Source organism: Molossus molossus, unplaced genomic scaffold, assembly GCF_014108415.1.
Source record: "Molossus molossus isolate mMolMol1 unplaced genomic scaffold, mMolMol1.p scaffold_m16_p_5, whole genome shotgun sequence".
In the NCBI taxonomy this organism is placed as follows: Eukaryota; Metazoa; Chordata; class Mammalia; order Chiroptera; family Molossidae; genus Molossus; species Molossus molossus.
The window spans coordinates 45,832,754-45,853,839 of NW_023425388.1; the positions used below are offsets into that span (position 1 = coordinate 45,832,754).

The 21,086-nt window shown below is 35.8% G+C and overlaps 1 protein-coding gene and 1 pseudogene across 1 annotated transcript in view; one reads left to right on the forward strand and one right to left on the reverse strand.

The window, feature by feature from the left end:
* CCDC39 (coiled-coil domain containing 39) overlaps nucleotides 1–21,086 on the reverse strand; it is a 52,647-nt gene that overhangs the window by 1,256 nt on the left and 30,305 nt on the right. Inside the window, exons 11-19 of the mRNA XM_036243417.1 lie at nucleotides 20,902–21,066; nucleotides 18,430–18,567; nucleotides 16,221–16,429; nucleotides 8,754–8,877; nucleotides 2,666–2,825; nucleotides 2,170–2,276; nucleotides 799–939; nucleotides 473–649; nucleotides 244–326 (exon numbers count right to left, since the gene is read on the reverse strand). Coding sequence (XP_036099310.1) covers nucleotides 244–326; nucleotides 473–649; nucleotides 799–939; nucleotides 2,170–2,276; nucleotides 2,666–2,825; nucleotides 8,754–8,877; nucleotides 16,221–16,429; nucleotides 18,430–18,567; nucleotides 20,902–21,066 — 1,304 coding nt within the window. The remainder of the gene's footprint in view (nucleotides 1–243; nucleotides 327–472; nucleotides 650–798; nucleotides 940–2,169; nucleotides 2,277–2,665; nucleotides 2,826–8,753; nucleotides 8,878–16,220; nucleotides 16,430–18,429; nucleotides 18,568–20,901; nucleotides 21,067–21,086) is intronic.
* LOC118617971 lies at nucleotides 3,335–3,432 on the forward strand (annotated as a pseudogene).

The window sequence follows — 21,086 nt, forward strand, 5'->3', positions numbered from 1 at the left end:
CTGCTTTATCGTACTGAAATGGCTGGTCGTCAATCACACAGCACTCTGCTGTAATGGAAATGTGGCACCAGACAGGTTGGAAAGGAAGCTGCTCTGCGGCTGTCAGCATCTGTGCCGCTGACAGGCATGTGGGGAAGGATGAGAGCACAGGCAGGTCCCACGGCTGGGGCAGTGTGACATGGCGGGTTCACTAAGGGAAGCCGCCAGGAGGGTTGAGGACATGGTTTTTAACCTTCCACTTACCTTACTGATGATGAAGTCTGTGAAGAACGTCTAGGACTCTGACGACTGCCTTTAGTACTGACTGTAGGTAGTTCTAAACCTTTCTGGAAGAAGATTCAATAGCAATCAATACCACTGCATTTTAGAAGTGGAATATTTTTCATTAGATTTCACTTTGATGAATGCCATACATTATTTTCATGATATGTTTAAGAAATATTTATATTTAACTGGAAGGTACAGGTACTACCTGTTGAAAGTACATTTGAAGGATAGTATGGATCTCAACATTTTCTGTGACATGAACTAACATTCCATCAATGACCTTGTGAAACTGTTTCAATTCACGAAGTTTGATGTCTTCTTCTTCCAGTGTTTCATCTTTTGTATCTTTCAAAAGACGGATTTCCTTGGTGAGTTTTGCACACTGTTGGTCAACAGTAGTCAGTTGTTATATAAACCTTTTTTCCTTAACTTAACTTAATATTATTTAATGGATGAAGGAGGATTTGGGTTTACCTTTTGGAACTTCAAAAAATGTAAATATGACAGGTCAGTTTTTTAAAATATCAATACCTGTTTAGTTACTCTCTCGAATTTTGGCTTCTGCTCCTCAATTTCTCTACTTAGTTGAAGTGAATAAGCTTGCTTCTCTAATAGTTTTTCTTTGGTGTTGTTTGTTAAATGTTCTATAACTTCTAACGTATTTTCCATGCTCTGCACAAAATAAAGTATTAACATATTAGAATAAAAAATAACTTTTATTACTTGCCATTTGTCAAGCATTCAATTAATCTTAGTTCATTTATTTCTGTATATAATATCCATTCTGCTGGTAAATAGATAATAGTTTAATGGATTAAGTTTTATATGTAATTCCACTGGAAAGTATTTTTATGGTACTTGGAAAAATAAACAATTCAATAACTATTGAAAGAATGCAGTTTTAAGAGATTCACAATTCATTTTTTCCTTCAACTTTATTAGCAAAAAAAAAAAAATCTAGTCCTGGCCAGTTTGGCTCAGTGGTTAACATGTTAGCCCCCCCATGGATCAAAGAGTCGTAGGTTCAATTTCGGTCAAGGGCACGTACCTCCGTTGCGTTTGGTTCCTGGCCCTGGTCGGGGACATACAGAAGGCAGCCAATTGATGTGTCTCTCTCACATCAATGTTTCGCTCCCTCCCTCCCTCTCACTCTATCTGAAGATAAATGGAAAAATATCCTCGGGTGAGGATTTTTTTTTAAATCTAAATTTCATGTAGAGCTTGCTTAGCAAGCACATTGTTTTCTCTTTCAGTGATGTGCTTTCGTGTCTTCTTTGTACTAGATTATTTTCATCTTTCCATTTTATTTGTTTTATGAGGCAATCTTTAAGGTGATCTTTAAAGAGTTACGTGAAAATAGCCCTGGCCGGTTTGGCTCAGCGGTTAGAGCGTTGGCCTGCGGTCCAGAGAGACCGGGGTTCGGTTCCCGCTAAGGGCGCGTACCTCGGTTGCAGTTTGTCCTCGGCCCTGGTCAGTCGTGCGGGTGGCAGCCACTCCATGTGTTCCTTTCACGTTGATGTTTCTCTCTCTCTCTCTGTTCCTCTCTCTCCCTCCCACTCTACCTGAACAAAAAATGGAGAAAAGACCTCGGGTAAGGATAAAAAAAAAAAAAAAAAAAAATTATGTGAAAATAAAAGATAGAGGAAGAGATCATAATTAACTAGCAGTGATCCATCAACTAATTAACAAGTGATGGTCAGGAGTCCAGCCTGTGCTTACCACTGGGATCTTAACTATTGAATGCTTTAATCACTTATTTCTTCTCATTTAAATGAGACTTATCTCTTACTATCTACTTTTCTAAAAAAAAAAAAAAATTGTCTTTGTACAAGATAACAAAAAAGTAGACATAATGATTATTGATTCTACTAAGGGCTTATTATTAAAGCCTATAGAATTCACCTGGATGTCTTCCTGTAGCTCTCTGATTTGTCTTTGTTTGAATCTGTATTTTTCATCAGCAACTCTTTTCTGTTCTTCTAGTTGGATTTTTAGTTCATACTCATCACCTAGAGTTTAAAGAATTTTTAGTATAAATATTTAATATACTCTGTAGAAAGCAATCTTAAAGTCTTACATATATTAAACTAACATTTTTTTTCTTATGAAAGGTTAAATTCCTTATGTCTACTTGTTGAAAAATAGTATGTTTTAGTTGACACAGAGCCACTGATATGCTATTTTCTACAGATTTGGAATGAACCCCCTAGAGAAGTTATATGCTATATCATTAGAACTAATAATGGAAATAACACCTTAGCACTTATTTAAAAAGTGGTGGGGGTTCTGACTCAAACATAGTACATGTTTGTTTTCCATGTCTCACAGTGTTTCTTTTTAAACAATAACTATACAGCTTCCATTGCATAGTCATTAAAATATGTTAGCTTCTACATACTAGCTGGAGTCACTTTTTGAAAAGATTGTTTGTAATTGTTGTTGCAACTGTTCAGCACTAGCAAGGTGTTTTCTAGAGCATAGATTTCTTTTTCAGCTTTGTTGATCTTAGCATCCAAACTGTCACCTTCCCGTTGAAGTTCTTCTTTCTCTTGAGCAGCCTATAAAATACAGAATAGAATGATTAAATAAAAGTATTTCTCATGAGGGGGAATGTCAGTTTGCAGGGCAGGAAATAGTTAACTCATAACAATATCTATTTGCCTTGAGGTCCACATAAAGCATTTATTTCTTTCATTTGATTTTCAGAACATAAAATCCTCAAGGCCTACAACATATAGCACATAAGATACAAAACCATGATGGAAACAGTAACTAACCAAAGCTCACATGAAAATCTCCAAAAAAATTACCAAAAAGTTAAGCAGGTATAAACTTCCCCGGGAAGAGAAACAGTTAATGAGAAGGAGGTTTCAAAGTAGATATTAACTACAATGTATATTTCTGCCTGAAAGAGGCTGAGGAGCACTCAGGAGTAAAAGAGATGAGGCAAGGTGCACCCAGGAAAGTAAATGCTTATCATTTCCAACCCAGTTACATTTGTATGTCTTATTAGAAGTAGTATTTCAACATTTTTTTAGCAGTTAGTAATGTTAAAATTAGAGAAAGTACTCACTTCGATAGCATAAACTGAAGTTGAAACAGTACAGAGATTAGCATGACACCTACGCAAGAATGACACAAATTTGTGAAGTGTCCGTATTTTCAACAGGAAAAATACTGCATGGTTTCACCTATATGACGTGCCTAGAGGGTCAAATTGTGTAGACTTAAAGTAGAACGATGACTACCAGGGTTTGAGGCAGGGGAACTGGGGAGTTACTGTTAAATGGGTACAGTTTCAGTTTCAGTTTCATAAGGTGCAAATAGTTCTGGAGATGGGTAGCCGTGTTAGTTGCACAACAATATTAATATACTTAGTAACACTGAATGGTGCATTTAAAAATGTTAAAATGGGCTCTGGCCAGTTTGGCTCAGTGGTTGGAGCGTCAGCCTGTGGTCCCGAGAGACCTGGGTTCAGTTCCCGCTAAGGGCACATACCTCAGTTGCAGTTTGTCCCCGGCCCTGGTTGGGTCGTGTGGGTGGCAACCACTCGATGTGTCCCTTTCACATCGATGTTTCTCTCTCTCTCTCCCTTCTCACTCTATCTGAACAAAATATCAAAAAATGTGGGTGAGGATAAAAATAAATAAATAAATAAATAAAAATGTTAAAATGGCAAATTTTATGTATGTTTTACTACATTTTTTTTTTATTAGAGAAAGGTAAGTTTAGGTAGAAAAATGAAGTTCACTCACTGCTGAAAACCAGAAACTCCTCAGTGAGTAGACATACTCATGACTTTTTCCGTCTTACCTCTGTCACTGGACTAGGCTCTATAGAGTTGTACCAAACAATTCCAAAGAACTTCTCCAATTAAGGATTCACGGGGATAGCATGCACATATATTTAAAAGTGTCCCAAACCCATTCTTAATAAAAAATCGACTGTGTTTAAATCAGAATATGGCTATTGGAAGATTTTTGGTAATGTTTCAATTTTTAACATTTTCTGTGGTATTTGTTTTATTCTGTTCCAAAAATATGTATACCATTATAGTACATAATACTACATAATAAAATTAGTACAGTCCAGCCTGTGTGTCTCAGTCCCATGTACGGGGATCCTGGTTCAACTCCTGGTTGGGGCACATGCCTGGGTTGTGGGCTCAATCCCCAGGAGGGGGTGTGCAGGAGGAGTCAATTGATGTTTCTCTCTCACATCAATGTTTCTATCTCTCCCTTCCTCTCTCTCTCTCTAAAAATCAATAAAGACATTTTTTTTAATAAAAATAAAATAGTACATAGTAAAAAAGCTTAGCAAACAAATGTTTTTAGATAAATCTAATTCCTTTAAATTGAGTCTAGAATAGCAATGAGTTCATTCAAAATACAGTATAGTGGGAGAGCTGGAATAAATCAAAACAGCAAGATTTTAGTTGCAAAAGTGCTACTAGTGAATTGAGTAACATTAAATAATTCCCTTCTCTGAGTTCAGTTTATTTGTCAAATAAAGGGTTTGAATTTGTTTATACAAATTTCTGATCTAATTCCACACATACCTTAAACGTCTACAAATGATCCCATTTGCCTCTAAATCAGAGCCTATATAGTGCATACCTTTTTTTTAAAAAATATGTTTTTATTGATTTTTTTTAGAGAGAGAAACATTGATCAGTTGCATCCCTTACATACCCTGATGGGGGATCAAACCTGCAACCTGGGCATGTGCCCTGACCGGGAATCAAACCAGTGGCCTTTTGGTGCATGGGACAGTGCTCGACCAACTGAGCCACACTGGCCAGGTCCTATAATGTATACCTTTTATCCTAGATTAGACAAGATGATAATTGAAATAAATTTTATTTAAATTTATGTCAACATTTTAAAGATGTTTTTATTGATTTTTTTTTTTTTTTAAGAGAGAGGAAGGGAAAGGGAGAGAGAAATAGAAACATCGATGTGAGAGAGAAGCATCAATGGGTTGCCTCCTGCATGCTCCCTACTGGGGATCGAGCATGTAACCTGGTCATGTGCCCTGAGCTTTTGGTACATAGGATGATGCTCGGTCCACTGAGCCACACTGGCCAGGCTATTTCAACATTTTAAAACTTTTCTCTAGCAATTTCACTGGACAATTTCATTGAATTGTCAGAATTGAACTGTTTCCTTACAAAGATTAAGAGGAACTTGGAAATGAGATTTGAAAGATGCCTGCCCTTCATTGGTTACTGATCATATTTTTCAGACTAGCTCTTAAGAGTCAAGTACTAGAAGGTACTAGGGTGGGTGAAAGGAAAAACAAAACCATGTGTGCCTCATAGACACCCTATTGCAGGACCAAAAATAATGACTATGAATTGAATTGCTTTCCCCCAAAATTTGTAGTCCTAATCACCTATATTTCAGAATGTGACATTATTTGGAAATAGGGGCTCTGCAAATGTAGCCCAGTTACCATGAGGTCATTAGGGTGGGCCCTAATGCCATACGACTGGCGTCCTTATAAAAATGGGATATTTGGACATAGACACACATTCACAGGGGGAAGACTGAAGAGAGACAGGAGAGCGCCATGTGAAAATGTAGGTGGAGAGCATGATGACGCTTATAAAAGCCAAGGAACACCAAAGATTGCCAGCAAACCATCAGAAGCATAACAGATTCTCCCTCAGTAGCCTTCAGAAGGAACCAACCCTGCTGACACCTTCATCTTCGACTTCTCCCTCCAGAACTGTGAGACAATAAACTTCTATGGTTTAAACTGCCTAGTTTGTCATACTTTGTTATGGCAGCTCTAGCAAACTAATATAAGGGCTGAGCAAACTGCATGTAAAGGGCGAGATAATACATATTTTAGGCATTATGGACCATTCCATCTCTGTCAAAACGACTTGTACTTAATACACTGCTGCTCTAGCATGAACACAGTCATAATCAATACATAACTGAATGAGGTGATGTGTGTACACAACCAGGCTTGGACAGCATTTGGCTCAGTCATACGTACCCCTGAAACAACATGCAGGACACAGAACAGTGGTTAGCACTGAGCAAATTCCTCTTCCTCAGTGCTATAAACATACATATATGTGGCCACCAGGAAAGAGGACTTGGGGGGAATGTAAAGGATATAAGGAAGGGAAAGAATCCTGAGCTGACTAAATGTATATCCTAGATCTATCACATTCAAAAACAAAAGTGACAGTTAATTTCTAACTGGCAAGTTCAAGTTTGTTCCAGTAGTGAAACTGCTGAAGTATTTTCAAAAAGTTAAATTATTCTCGTACAAATACAAAATGAACAAGTATCAAAGATGTTATTCAACTCATCAGTGAAGGAAACTGTAAGATGTTTAGACAAGTCCAAAAGGAGAATTGGAACATATTTAATATACACACAGTCAGAAATGCTGAAATAAATTTGCTTACAGATATGAAACTATACCTTTTAGGGCAATAAAATATAATGCTTGGGTTATCTTTCCTATAGAGTATAAGTCAATTGTATTTCTACTAGCCAAAATTCATTTGCATGTGGACAAGAATCATATGCTTTACTATTAGTTTTCAACAAGTTAACATCTGTCCCTACAGGGATATAAAATAGGTTAGTCAATAGAAAATCTGTCAAAGGTGTACCTTCCAACAGAATCCGAAAATCCCCGGAGGGCCCATTAGAAAATGCCAAGTCTGGTGTCACGATGCATTGGCATCATTGCACACCCACTGACTGCTTTTCCCATTTTCAGGCCATGGTTAGTTTTTCTCAACATAAGACACATTAAGTTATAAAGAAATAGTTTCATCTTTACACATGCAGCACATGTGAAGTGTTATGCATAAAACATGTAAGGATGCTATACACAAAAAACATGGATAACTGGTTAGCTGTGGAGCCTGGAGGCGAGGTGTGGTATCAGGAGACTGAAGTGTAGGACAGCCTCGATTCATTTAACATGCTGGCATTTGTTTAGCACCTTTACTGTGAACTGAAGGAAGGCTCTTCCTCATAAAATGTGCCTGTTTTCCCGAGAAGTGAATTATTATTAATAACAGCAATATCAATGATTATAGCTAACATGTATTGAGGGCTCTTTTTGTTCCAGGCACTGTCTTCAGGGCTTTATATATATTTTCCCACTCTCACAACAAAAGTAACAATATTATCATTCTTGTATTTTGCATGTGAGGAAACTAAGGCCCAAAGTGGTTAAATAACTTCTTCAAGGTCACCTACCTAGTCAGTGACAGAACCAAGATATAGACAAAGCGACGAACACCAGTGCTTTTAGGTAACTCATCAAGCCCTTGGTAGAGAAACCTAACTGGAATCGCAACATCTAACTACTTCCCAACACTTAAGTAGAGCTGAACCCCTCACCCCTTGGGAAGTTTCAAAACCTAAGAAGAGGGAAGTCCTGTTAATATTGGGCAGAACTCTGAGGTACTACAGACTGATGAGTTATAAACAGGGTTTGAGAGCTGGGATTCATTTCTCATACTGGTTAGGTAGAATTTTCTGAGGCAAAGTGCCAGGATGTTATACTTAGCGTACGTGTTAGGGACAGCCTCAAAGAACTACAGAAAGAAACTTGGAAGATTGTGTATGAGTCAAAAGGGAGAGAGCATCCACAAGGGCCCCTCTGTAAGGATGTGAATGGGGAGATCTGCCCTCATATCCATGTATGAGACAAGAAGAATGAGTTAAAGTTACAGTTTCCATTTCTCCTTTGTGGTGTTTTAAATAATTTCTAAAACTTCTCTGTAAAGGAAATCTCAACTATTCAGGGTATTTTTTACATGGAAAGATATATAGTAGTGTTCAAGAAGGGAATTACATCCAATTTCTAATCACTTCTACATTTTCCGTTATGGGCTACTAGGTAAAGGTAATCATGAGATAGCAGACAACTCTCAAACATCAGAAAGAACAGAGCAGATTCACCTGCTCATTGGTCTCCCACCTGATATAAAGGCAAAGGGACAGCCCCTCGTCCTCTGGATATCTGCCATACCAGGATTGCAGTGGTAAGTTGGAGTATAAGATTTCAGAAGTGGTGTAACCAGGTGACAAGGTCTAGGGGGCGACCATATGACTGGGCGGCTATAGTGAAGTAAAAGCTTTGAGCCTGAGATGTTGAACAGATTGCCACCTGTGTACTAAAGACCCAGAGTGATAGTAGTCTCAGGGTAAAAGAGATTATGAATCTTGAATAAATTAGGGGAAATGACGTGACACAAAAATGTCCAAAACAAAAGTGTCAAAGAGTAGTCCAGACCTCTCTTTGACCTCAGGGACGGGAGGTGTACAAAACTAGCAGAGCTTCAGTGCTTCCATTAGCAACTAGTGTTTTGTGGCCCTAATTAAGGGCAACAGTTACTAGAGTGCTATGAAATTTGAAATTCGTGGTTTAAAAAAATACCATTTTGGTTGTTAACAAAGAAAGGATACTTCATTCTATCACAACTGTAAATAGATTGAGAGTACCTTTATTACATAATAGGCCTGTGTTTTCTCCTCTTCCCCTTCAGGAGGCAGCATAACAACAGTAAGAATTTCATATCTGTTCTTCAGCTTATCGATTTTATTTAGCCGGTCATGAAATTCGGCACTAATATGGAAAGAAAAAGAATAATTAAACACTAAAAGCAAATACTTTTTCAAAAGGACTACAGTGTTCTTATGGAAGACAGCTGTATTTGTGTTACTGCTGTACTCATATTAAATGTCTTCACTTTTCAATTTTATAGTTCAGTGTGAAGGGTCTCAGATTTAACCCTTTATGAAAGGTAACAAGTTAGCCTGCACAGTTTCATGGATGCTGGCAGAAGACCCAAGACTCTTGGGTCATAGAAAACGCATTTTATCACTTATGGCATGAGCTTCCTATTTGCATTGGTTTCCCTTGTTCCCAAAGTACCATGCAGATGAGGAGGGGTTCAAATGAATGCTGCACACACAGCAGAGGAATCTGAAGCTTAGGTAATCTAAATATTTTATAATAGGAATTAAGTAAACATGCCTAATCCTAACCTTTGCTCCAGAGGAAGATCTCCCTTTAGATTCTGAGGCTGTTCACTATCCAAATGTCTTTTAAATTATAGTCTAGTCCTGACCGGTTTGGCTCAGCAGTTAGAGCATTGGCCCATGGACCAAAGAGTGATGGGTTCAGTTTCGGTCAAGGGCACGTACCTTGGTTGCGATTCAATCCCGAGCCCTGGAAGGCAACCAGTCGATGTGTATCTCTCATGTAGATGTTTCTCTCTCTCTCTCTCTATCTATCTATCTATCTCTCTCTCTCTCTCTCTCTCCCCTTCCTCCCTCCCTCCAAATCAATGGAAAGTATCTTAGGCAAGGATTTAAAAAATGATAGTCTAATGCAAATTAAAACCACAATGACATATCTCAACCCATTAGGAGGGCTGCTGTCAAAGAAACAAACAAAATACAGTATTGGCAAGGATATGAAGAAACTGGAACTCCTAAGGCACTGCTGGTGAGACTATAAAATGGTGCAACCACTATAGAAAAGAGAAAATTAAAAATAGAAGTACCACATGATCCTGCAATCCTATTTCTGGGTATATACCCAAAAGAATTGAGAGAAGCTTCTTGAAGAGACATCTACATACCAGTGTTGAAAGCAGCATTATTCACAATAGTCAGGTGGAAGCAACCCAAATGTCCATAGACAGATGAATGGATAAACAAATGCAGTCTATACATACAATGGAATATTATTCAGTGTTAAAAAAGAAATTCTGTCCCATGTTACATGAACAAACCTTGAGGACATTATGCTAAGTGAAATAAGCCAGTCCACAAAAAGACAAATACTGTACAATACCACTACATGAGGTATCTAAAGTAGTCAAATTCATACAGACAGAAAGAATGGTGATTAACAAGGACTGGGAGAAGGGGAACATGGGGAGTTAGTGCCTACTGGGTATAGAGTTTCAGTTTTACAAGATGAAAAAGTTCTGAAGATCTTTGCACAACAATGTAGATATACTTAATATCATTAAACTGTATGCTGATATATGGTTAAGATGTAAATTTTGTTACATGATTTTTACCAAAAAAAAATTTTTTTTTATCCTCACCCAAGCTTTCCATTTTTTGTTCAGGTAGAGTGGGAGGGAGAGAGAGGAAGAGAGAGAGAGAGAGAAACATCGACGTGAAAGGGACACATCGAGTGGCTGCCACCCGCACGACTAACCAGGGCCAGGGACAAACTGCAACCGAGGTACATGCCCTTAGCGGGAACCGAACCTGGGTCTCTCTGGACCACAGGCCGAGGCTCTAACTGCTGAGCCAAACAAGCCAGGGCCAAAAAAAATTTTTAAAGATATTCCAGAACAGGAAATTTAGTATCTCTCCTTGCAAGGTATGCAGAAACATGAGAAACACATGTTTTAGATTCTTAAATCTGCTGATTAAATTTTTCCTTTTATTCCAGTCAGTTTACATGTTATGAACAACTTTTACACTTATTTTATAACAATACTAGTAATGCTAATATATGTATTGCAATATGGAGGGTGACATTTGCCTGCTACAACCACATGAAAGGGAGCCATCCAACCACGGTGAAAGGACATCTTTAGCCTACTATTCTCCTACTCCTAAAGGAAACCGATGGTAAAACATATTACTATCAGAAGTTACAGTTTTGCTTATTTTTAAGTGATATTGTTATTTCATCAGAAAACATTTATTCATCCTTTATGTGACTATAAAAGACAATGCTTGTTGGCCTTCCTGCTTAAGATGGTGGACTGAGCACAAGTATATTTCTCCTCTTTTCCTAAAATGGAAAAGACTAAAAGAATAAGAAAAACAACAACAGCAGCAGCCTGGCCAGTTTGGCTCAGCAGTTAGAGCATCGGCCCACAGACCAGAGAGTCCCGGGTTCGGTTCCCGCTAAGGGCACGTACCTCAGTTGCAGTTCGTCCCCAGCCCCAGTTGGGGTCGTGTGGGTGGCAACCAGTCGATGTGTCTCTCTCACACTGATGTTTCTCTCTCTCTCTTCCTCCCTCTCTCCTTCCCACTCTATCTGAAGATAAATGCAAAAATGTCCTCGGGTGAGGATAAAAAAACAACAACAAATCATGGCTCTGACTTCATGGAAAAAAAACAAATGGGATACTATTGACAGGAAAAATAAAGATACACACAGATTAGTGCAGAAATAAGAGCCATTTTTCACCAAAGAAGTCTGCAGAAAATCTAAACTCAAGAATAAGAAATAAAAAGAGAAAAAGTAATCTTAGGCTATTATCAAGGTAATGAATAAAACTGAAAAGAATTTCCTACAGAACATCTAGCCACTCTCCTTAATCCCTCAAAGTATACAGGGATGTTGACAGGAATTAATTATGCTCCAATGATAACCTTCCAAATTACCAAAGTTCTAGCATTTTATGTTGGAGCTGGGAAAAAAAAGAGAGAGAGCATGATGTCATTCCAGTGGAGGTTAATTAAGAAAGAAAGGCAGTTCTACCCAGGAATGAATTATGTCTCCATGCCCCCGAATAAATTCCTTTAGGGACAGACTCGCCCACAGCCTACAATCAGCCTCCCATTTAGAGTCGAGATCTGTTGGAGAAAGATCTACCCAATTACAGAAGAAACCCATACTAGATCACTATACCAATCACCATGATTATTAATTAAGCATTTTAAGTAAATATAACAGAAAGCCTAGGACTATACGACATTTATGGAAAGCTAACAGCATGAATAAAAAGAACAAAACGAGCAATGACAGAACAGCCACAGGAGAAACAAATATAATGCATGGGATAGGAGAGAGCTTGCAGAGTAGTCTAGTGAGTATCCACTGAAAGAGGAGAAGATACTGCATCCAAAAGTACCATAAAACAAGGCTGGGCTGCCATGAAAAGAAAGGACCACTGAAGAAAAAAGAGTTCTTTCAAATAATTTTCCCTTTTTAATTTTACTTGTTTATTTAAATTTTAAATTATAGTTGATATAAAATATTAATTTCAGGTATACAACATAGTGACGAGACATTGATATAGCAAGTAAAGAAAAAGACTAAATTAGGGGTATGAAGACAGAGAGGCAAGGAACAAGGAGGAGACAGAGAAGGGGATAGGAAGAGAGAGAATGAAAATATCTCAACAAGTGGAATAGAAAGAATAGAAAATTTAACATGAAAGAAAAGTTAAGAAATCTGGAAGTGAAGACAGATTTAAGAAGACCAACACCCACTAAAAAGAGCAGCAAATGGGTAGAATGGAGTATGATATGAGAAAAAATAAATAAGTAATAGAAAGGTATTTTCCTGACCTGAAGAAAGACCTCAGTGTAATAATTGAAAGAGCTCATGAATGGTCAAACAAGAAAAAAAACAAAAAAACAAAAACACCCAGACATATACAGGGAAATTCTAAAACTCCAAGGTAAAAAGATGGCCCCAAGCTTCCAGTAAGAAAACAAAAACCAAGTTCCCTACAAAATAAAATAAATTAGCTTGAAATCAGACCTCTCATAAAAAACACTATAATCTAGAAGAATATGAAACAATGCTTTCAAAATTCAACTAATTCAAATATGGGGTAGAATAAATAAGTTATAAACATGCAAGCGCTTGCAAATTTCAGAAAACATTAATAATGAAAAAAAATTCCAGAACATACTCTAGAGAAATGAAATGGAAATCCAAAACAATAGGATGACAAAGGATCCATGGAGAATATTAAACTGTAAAACATACAGCTAAACTGAAATTGTTGCTGGCAATTGGCTCGATAGTTCAAAGCAAGTTGTAAGAAAGCAGTTCTTGCCCTGGCTGGTGGGATTCCGTGGCGAGAGCGTCGGCCCAAGCACCCAAAGGGTCGTGGGTTTGATTACCAGTCGAAGGCACATACCTGGGTTGCAGGTTGATCCCTGGCCCTGGTCGGGAACAAGTACAGGAGACAACCAGTTGATGTTTCTCTCTCACATGGATGTTTCTCTCTCTTTCTCTCCCCCTCCTCCATCCCTTCCTTACAGTGTCTCTAAAAATCAATTAAAAAAAATATCCTTGGATGAGGATTTACAACAACAATAACAAAAACACAGTTCTTTTAAAAGTAGAGACATAATATTAAAAACACTAAATAACCTAATATGATAATCAGTGATTTCAACAATATGTGAAAGACAGGACAGGAAATACAGCAGTAAAAAGTGTCATGAGTCTTAACCTCTTTGGGGAAGGAAAAAATAATAAAATCAATTAATTTTAGTATTCATAGAAAAATCAAAGATTAAAGTTTCTTTTGAATTTAAGAATAACCAACTAAATAATTGAAAATAGAATATATATCCTCCAAACAATGAAAGAGGAAAACAAAGAAAAACAAAATTCAGTAAAACCAATGAAAAAAATGGAAAGACAAAAAGAAATACCTACCATAGGATCCAGATATTCCACTTCTAGTTATTTACCCAAGAGAAATGAAAGCATATGTTCATACCAAAAAAAAAAAATGTTCAGAGCAGCTTTGTCTGTGACAGCCCAAAACTGGAAACAGTGCCAATGTTTAACAACAGGCAAATGTGCAAATAGATTGGGGTAGATGCACACAGTGGGATATTATTACTTGGCAATAAAGGGCCAGGGTGTCTGCCCGCGTCCGGATTTAGTACAATTCATAAGCAAAGAATGGCTTTTGCATTTTTAAATACACAATAGTTGAAAAAAATCATGAGAAAAATTATATTTTATGAAAAATGAAAATTCTATGAAATTCAAAATCCAGTATCCATAGCCACACCCACGTTCATTTATTCACATATTGTCTATGGCTGCTTTTACTCCACAGTGGCAGAGTTAAGTTGTTGCAACAGAGACCACATGGCCTGCAAAACCCGTATTTCGTATCTGGCCCTTATAAAAAATTGTGTGGGATGCAGCTAAAGTAATATATAAGGGAACTGCTTTAGCCTTCAATTTTGAAAATTAATTAGCTAAGCATCTTTCTCAAGAAGTCAGAAAAAGAAAATCAAAATAAGCCCATGAAAATAGAAGGAAAAGTAGTAAATGTGAGAGCAGCAATTAATAACACAGAAAATGAATTCACAATAGGAAAAAATCAGCAAGATTTGATTATTTTCAAATAGCAATAAAATTTGTTACTTGCGAGACTTATCCCACCCAAAAAAGATAACTCACAAATAACTCAAATCGAGAATGAAATGCTAGAAACTCTGCAACTGTGAAACAAATAATAAAATATTGCGAACAACTTTATGGCAATAATTTCGAAAATTAGAGGAAATGGAAAATGTTTCCTAGGGAAATATATAGTTCACCAAATCTGACTCAAGAAGAAATATAAAACCTGCACTGTCCTATGACCAACAGATAAACTGAACCAACAGCTAAAAATCCTCCTCACCAAGCTCCAGGCTGCCAGGGGCTTCATCAGTGAGGCCTTTGAAAAGTCCTACTCTTTTACAAACTTATCCAGAATACAGCAAAATAAGAAACACACAAAAAATAATTTGGGCCCTGGCCGGTTTAGCTGCTTGGTTAGAGCGTCAGCCCATGGATCAGAGGTTTGGGTCTGCTAAGGGCATGCACCTCGGTTGTAGTTTGTCCCCGGCCCCGGCCCCGGCCCCGGTTGGGGTCGTGTGGGTGGCAACCACTCAATGTGTCTCTCTCACGTCGATGTTTCTCTCTCTCTCTCTCTCTCTCTCTCTCTCTCTCTCTCTCTCTCTCTCTCTCTCTCTCTCTCTCTCTCTCCCCCCCCCTCTCCTTCCCACTCTATCTGAAGATAAATGCAAAAATTGTCCTCAAGTGAGGATTAAAAAAAAATCATTTTGTAGAAGTAGACATAACTTTAATAGCCTTATAACTTGACAAGGGCTGTAGAAAAGGGAGAATTATAGGCATAGATTAAAAATTGTATAAAAACATTACCTCCCCAAAATTAGATGTATACAAAATACAACATGTGATAGACAAGCTGTGTTTATACCAAAAATGTAAGGTTGTTTAACTTTTTTAAAAAAATTCAATCAATATATTTAATTATATTGAAAAACTGAAGGAGCAACATACCAACCAATGCAGAAAAAAAGCATATAATAAAATTCAACATCCACTTCAGATTAAACAATCTCTTAGCAAAGAATGAAAATATATGAGAATGCCCTTAATATTGTAATGAGTATCTCAAAAAACACTAACCTTTATAGTTAATAATAAAACAATGAAAACGTTCCCTGTGAGATCAGGCACAAGACACAGTCACCTGAAATTACCACTGCTCCTCAGCAGGGAGCTGGAGGTTAGACAATAAGGGCAATAGCACAAGAAAAACAAAAGGAATAAAGATTGAAAAGGAAGGCAAAAAACTGCTATTTGCAAACGATTTGAGTGCAATACATAGAAGTTATAATCTAGATCAATTATTAGAATGATTAAGAGCTGAAGAAAGGTTGCTTGACACTAAATATACAGAAATCAACTGTGTTTCTATATGCCAGCAACAAACCAGAAATGAAATATTTTAAAAGGAGGTAACACTGACAGTAACATTAAAAAAAATAATAACATGTAGCAAGGATTAAATCTTATAAAAGATATGCAAAATCTCTAGGGAACATTTGCTTCAATCAACAGTTATTAGGTAGGAATAAGGGAAACGTGTTAATAAACCCTTATCACAATACACACAAAAAAATCAATTTCAAGTCAATTGATGATCTTAATGTAAAAGGGAGAATCTAAAGAATGAGGAGTTAGTCAAAGGAGAGAGAAGAAAAAGCACAGATTTATGGCTAAAATATGTCCTATATATTATATTAAAAGGCTTTTCAAATGAGTAAGAAAACAATGGACATCCAGGGTGGTAGAAGGAGCAGTCAGTTCTTCTGACATCACCTTTATGTTTTCCAAATTCATTAGCAGTGGGTGAAAATTCTAATTATTACCTTACAATTTGCCGTTGTTGATCAACATATCTTATTTGTGATGCAAGCACTGTTTTGTGAATCTTAATTTCTTCAGTTCGTTCTTCCATAGCTGTGTGTAATTGCTGTTTCCTTTTTTCCAGAGAAAGAACTTCTTCTGCTTTGCTGTGAAGCATTTCACGAGTACGTTTAACTTCAAGTTTTAAAAGATTGTCTTCTATCATCAAATCCTACAAACATAACAATATTGTCAAATACTGAAATAATTATTTTATACCCAAACCAAAATATTTTTCTTTATTATTGCTACAAAAGTCAAACTCGAAAATATAACTTTTACTAATTTGACCATTGACCAAGATATTGATTTAGATTGCTCTGAGTCATGACTCTGGTTTTTTCTCTCTTTCCTTTTCACTTAAAAAAACAAAAAGAAAACTAACAATTTATGGCTATTCCAAGTCTTTTATTATAATCCAATCTTAAATTCAAGTTTCACTAAAAAAAAAAAAAAACGAAAGGAAGAAATTATTCCTGAAATTGAAACTCAGAATATCCTGAAAATATATAAAGCTCTATGAATGAACATTTTTATTTTCTAAACTACATCTCATGGAGTAATATGTAAGTAAATTTTTATTTTAAAACAATTCCATCATGAATAGAGTGCTGATAAATAATAGTACACAAACAGATAATTTTCAGAATAGAAAGCCCAGAAACAAACACTCCAGAATATAAGATTTTTACTACGTATTTCAAAAATAGTTTTTCATTTGGAGAGAAAAGATTATATCCCTACATTTCATATGTACCAAAAATAAATTCCAGATGAATGAAAAAATTTAATGCATGACATAAACCAATGCAGTTACAAGAAATAGAACGCATTTGTTTGATTTTTAGTGTGACAAAGAAGTTTCTAAGCATAAAAATTATAGAGGGAAAAGCACTTAAATGTTTGATGTTTAAAATGTTTTAAAGTAAAAAACTGAATAAAAATTTAAAGACAAATGAAAAAATATTGGCACTATTTATGATAGAATTAGTGTTTTTACATCTGAAGATTTTTGCAAAGCAATATAAAAATATAAACCTCCTAATGGAAACATGGGCCAATAACATAAACTAGAAAGCCAAAAATAAAAATTATGGAACACAGTATAATAAAAAATGTTTTAAACATTTTTATTTAAACATATTTTAAATTTTATGTTTAAACATAAAATGTTTCAAAATGTTATCAATTTTTAAAAAGCAGACTAAAAACAATGAGATATCATGTTTGACCATCAAACTGACAATAATTTTATAAACGATAAGATCCAACTTTGATGCGGTGGTAAGTAAACTAGAATGCTTACACATTGCTACTGAAGTATTAATTTAACCATCTAGGAGACAATTTGGCTTTGAAATAGTTTCAAGACACTGAATATATTCATTCTTTTTGAACCTTAGTTATACAGCGAGAGATTTTTCCTAAGTAACTAACTGAACAACTTTACACTGATATATGTGCACAAAGCATGATAATATACTATTTAAAATAGTCAAACATTGGAAACAAACATAAATCCAAAAACTAGGAGATGGCTAAATAAATTATAGTAACTTCATGCAGTGTAGGAAGACTTCAAAAATATTTTTAAAGAATATTTAATATTGCCCTGGCCGATTTTGCTCAGTGGTTAGAGCGTCGGCCTGTGGACCAGGGAGTCCCGGGTTTGGTTCCCGCTAAGGCCACGTACATCGGTTGCAGTTTGTCCCCTGCCCTAGTTGGGGTTGTGTGGGTGGCAACCACTTGATGTGTCTCTCTCACATCAACGTTTCTCTTTCTCTCTATCTTTCCCTCCCGCTCTATCTGAAGATGGATGCAAAAATGTCCTCGGGTGAGAATTAGAAAAATAGAATATTTAATGTTTTGGAAACATGTACAATACATTAACAAATTTTAAATACTAGATAGATAGATAGATAGATAGATAGATAGATAGATGATTGATAGATAGATAGATAGATAGATAGATGGCATATTTTCTTTGAAACTGGAAGGAAATAATATACTTTAACACTATTTCATGTACAGTAATTATAGTGACTTACTGTCTTTTTAAAAATTTGTTGTATTTTTAAATTTTTCAATAATTATTCAATAATTAAATTTTTCAATAAACAGCCTGAAAACATGTGGTTTTTAATATTATATACCCATATAATTTTACTTTACCTGTTTAAAAGCTTGAGCCTTATTAAGTTCCTTCTCTGATCTGTCATTGAAAAAGTTTAGTTCACTTATTTTGGTCATGAGGGACTGTTTTTCATCATGATTTTTACTGTTTGACTTCTTGATAAAGTATAGATCATTCTGTGAAAAGAAAATAGGTTCATAAATATACTTTTAAATAGTAATATTAAATATATACAATTAAATATCTTACATTAAATTATATGTTCCATTAAATATTAATAATAACCAGACTTGTTTAAATCTTATTCTTTATACTCTAACCAAAGCCTTGGTTCAACACATGGTTCATTATTTGATTCAACCGAAGTCCCAGAAGGTAAAAACATTAACAGTGTGAGAAAGCATAGTGTCTTGGTTAACAGTACAAGCTCTGGAATCAGACGATAACAATACCCACTTCCTTAGGTTCTCGTAAGGATTAAATAAATTACTGGTAAGGAGTATGCACAACAGCACTTAATATATAGAAACCTCATGTATTATTATAGTTATTATTATTATTATTATTATCATCATCATATAATCACATATTGCTGGAGAGGAAAATGCTAGATAAGATCTAACTCCATAGGATGCATAATGGATCATACATACACAGATACTAGTTTTCTAACTTTATACTAGTTTGTATCCCTCCCCCTACCCTGAACCCAGAACAAGGTTTGTGCTTAGTCCCCTCTGGGTACCTAAAGCAAAAACTTTTTAGTTCCAAGATCTATTTCTCTTCCTCTCTCCCTCCTCTCCTGTCTCTTTCTCACTTCCTCTCTACCCCCTCCTTCCCTCCTCTGCTTTTCTCATTGCCTGTACGTCTCTGAATATCAAGACCTAGAATTTCAGCAAGACAGTGAGAGGAATTTTTTTGATTAAATATGTTTTCATAAAATTAACTTTTAGAACAAAAAATAATTAAGTTTAAGATGAATTTCAACCAGAAGAAAGTAGTTTCTTTCACGCAAAATACGAGATTAAGCAGCTTTGGAGAGGGACTGCAGAATGACTTTACGACCTCATGCTACTATTGATAGCAACCTTCGTTAAGAATAAGTAGCTTTAATATCTTTAAAAAATCACTCGCATTTCTACTAAGTTATTCATCTCTCTGTTAAAACCAGAGTTAGAATAGGCATAAGCACTAGCCAACTGCATGATGGACAGAGCCCCAGGGTCCATCGACCAAAAGGGAACACTAGAACCATCCCCCCACAGCAAAACAGACACAATTCAGGCAGGGTCGAGAAACATGTTCAGATACACAGGTTACCTTCATATGTTTCTATAGCATTAGTATTCTTATACTGTACTCTAAAACAATGCCATTTACTGATTACCTGCTAAAAAGCACTGAGTCACAACATAAATTGCTTCTAATTCTCTAAAATACTCTAAAATAATATCAAATATTCTTTCCATTTAATAGATGAGTAAACTAGGGCTCCAAAAAGTTAAAACAGCAGTAATATAAACTTGACACTCAAAACCAATTCTTTCTGATTCCAAAACATGTGCTCTTTTCTACTAAACCAAGGACATAGCAAAGAAAGATATTTCGTCAGACTACAAACTACTCCACACCAAAATTTTATCATCATAAAATAAAAATTTTTTAATGTAAAAAAAGTTGGTAACTCCCTTTCTTTGTCAGCCCCAAAGGAATTCAGGGCAATTCTTCTTATAGCCACTAGAGGACACTCATCACTAGGCCTTCCCAGCTGTTTAAAAAACATTGAACCCTTTGGTGTTTCATCTGTTCTGGTCCATATTCTCATGCCTTCATTCTTACTCTCCAATTAAACTTGAACACAGGTTTCATATTACATAAGTTTTCCTAACATAAGTTTTATATTACCATAAACATATTAATATACCTAAAGATTAAGAATATTTCCACCTTATTAGCAAAATCGAGTTATTTGAATTATATAACTAAGTGAATATTTGAATAACGACAATAGAAGACCCATAACGAGCAGCTTCTTTTAGAGGTTATTTCATACATAAAGGACAATCAAGTTATTACAGCAAATGTATAATAGAAAACTGGAATTTATCAATGTTTTAAATCATGTACTATTGAAGAGTATTTGGAAGTCACATAAACCAGAGATCAAATCCTAGCTCCCCATGTACTAGCTGTATAACCGTGGACAAGTTATTTAATCTGTAAAATAATAATATTATCTTCCTCACAAGTTCCCCTATTCATAAGGATTAAGTGAAATAAAATACTAAAGGCATATGATATATTTAGCATATAGTAAATGCATAATCAATGGTAATGTTACATTTTTATAGTCAGGATAAAAATATGGGTAACAGTTCATACATTTGTTATATATGTGGGCAGCTTGGCAATCATCTATCCAAAGTGAAGTCTTTGGAACATGTTCTCTTAAAACACAATGACTAACAACTAGCATATTTGAGGCATAGAAAGTGTTTTGGATAAGTTACATGAAGCTTCTTGATCTGTGTTTCCAAAAGGCCAAATGTAGATTTTCTCTCTTCCAATGTCCCTTTAAGTTCAACAATTTTTGCTTCAAGAGCTTGTTTTTCTTCTGAATCAATTTCTCCCTTCAACCGTGACATTCGGCGTTCCATTTGTTGTATGTGAAAATCCTGTTACAGTTTTAAAAAAT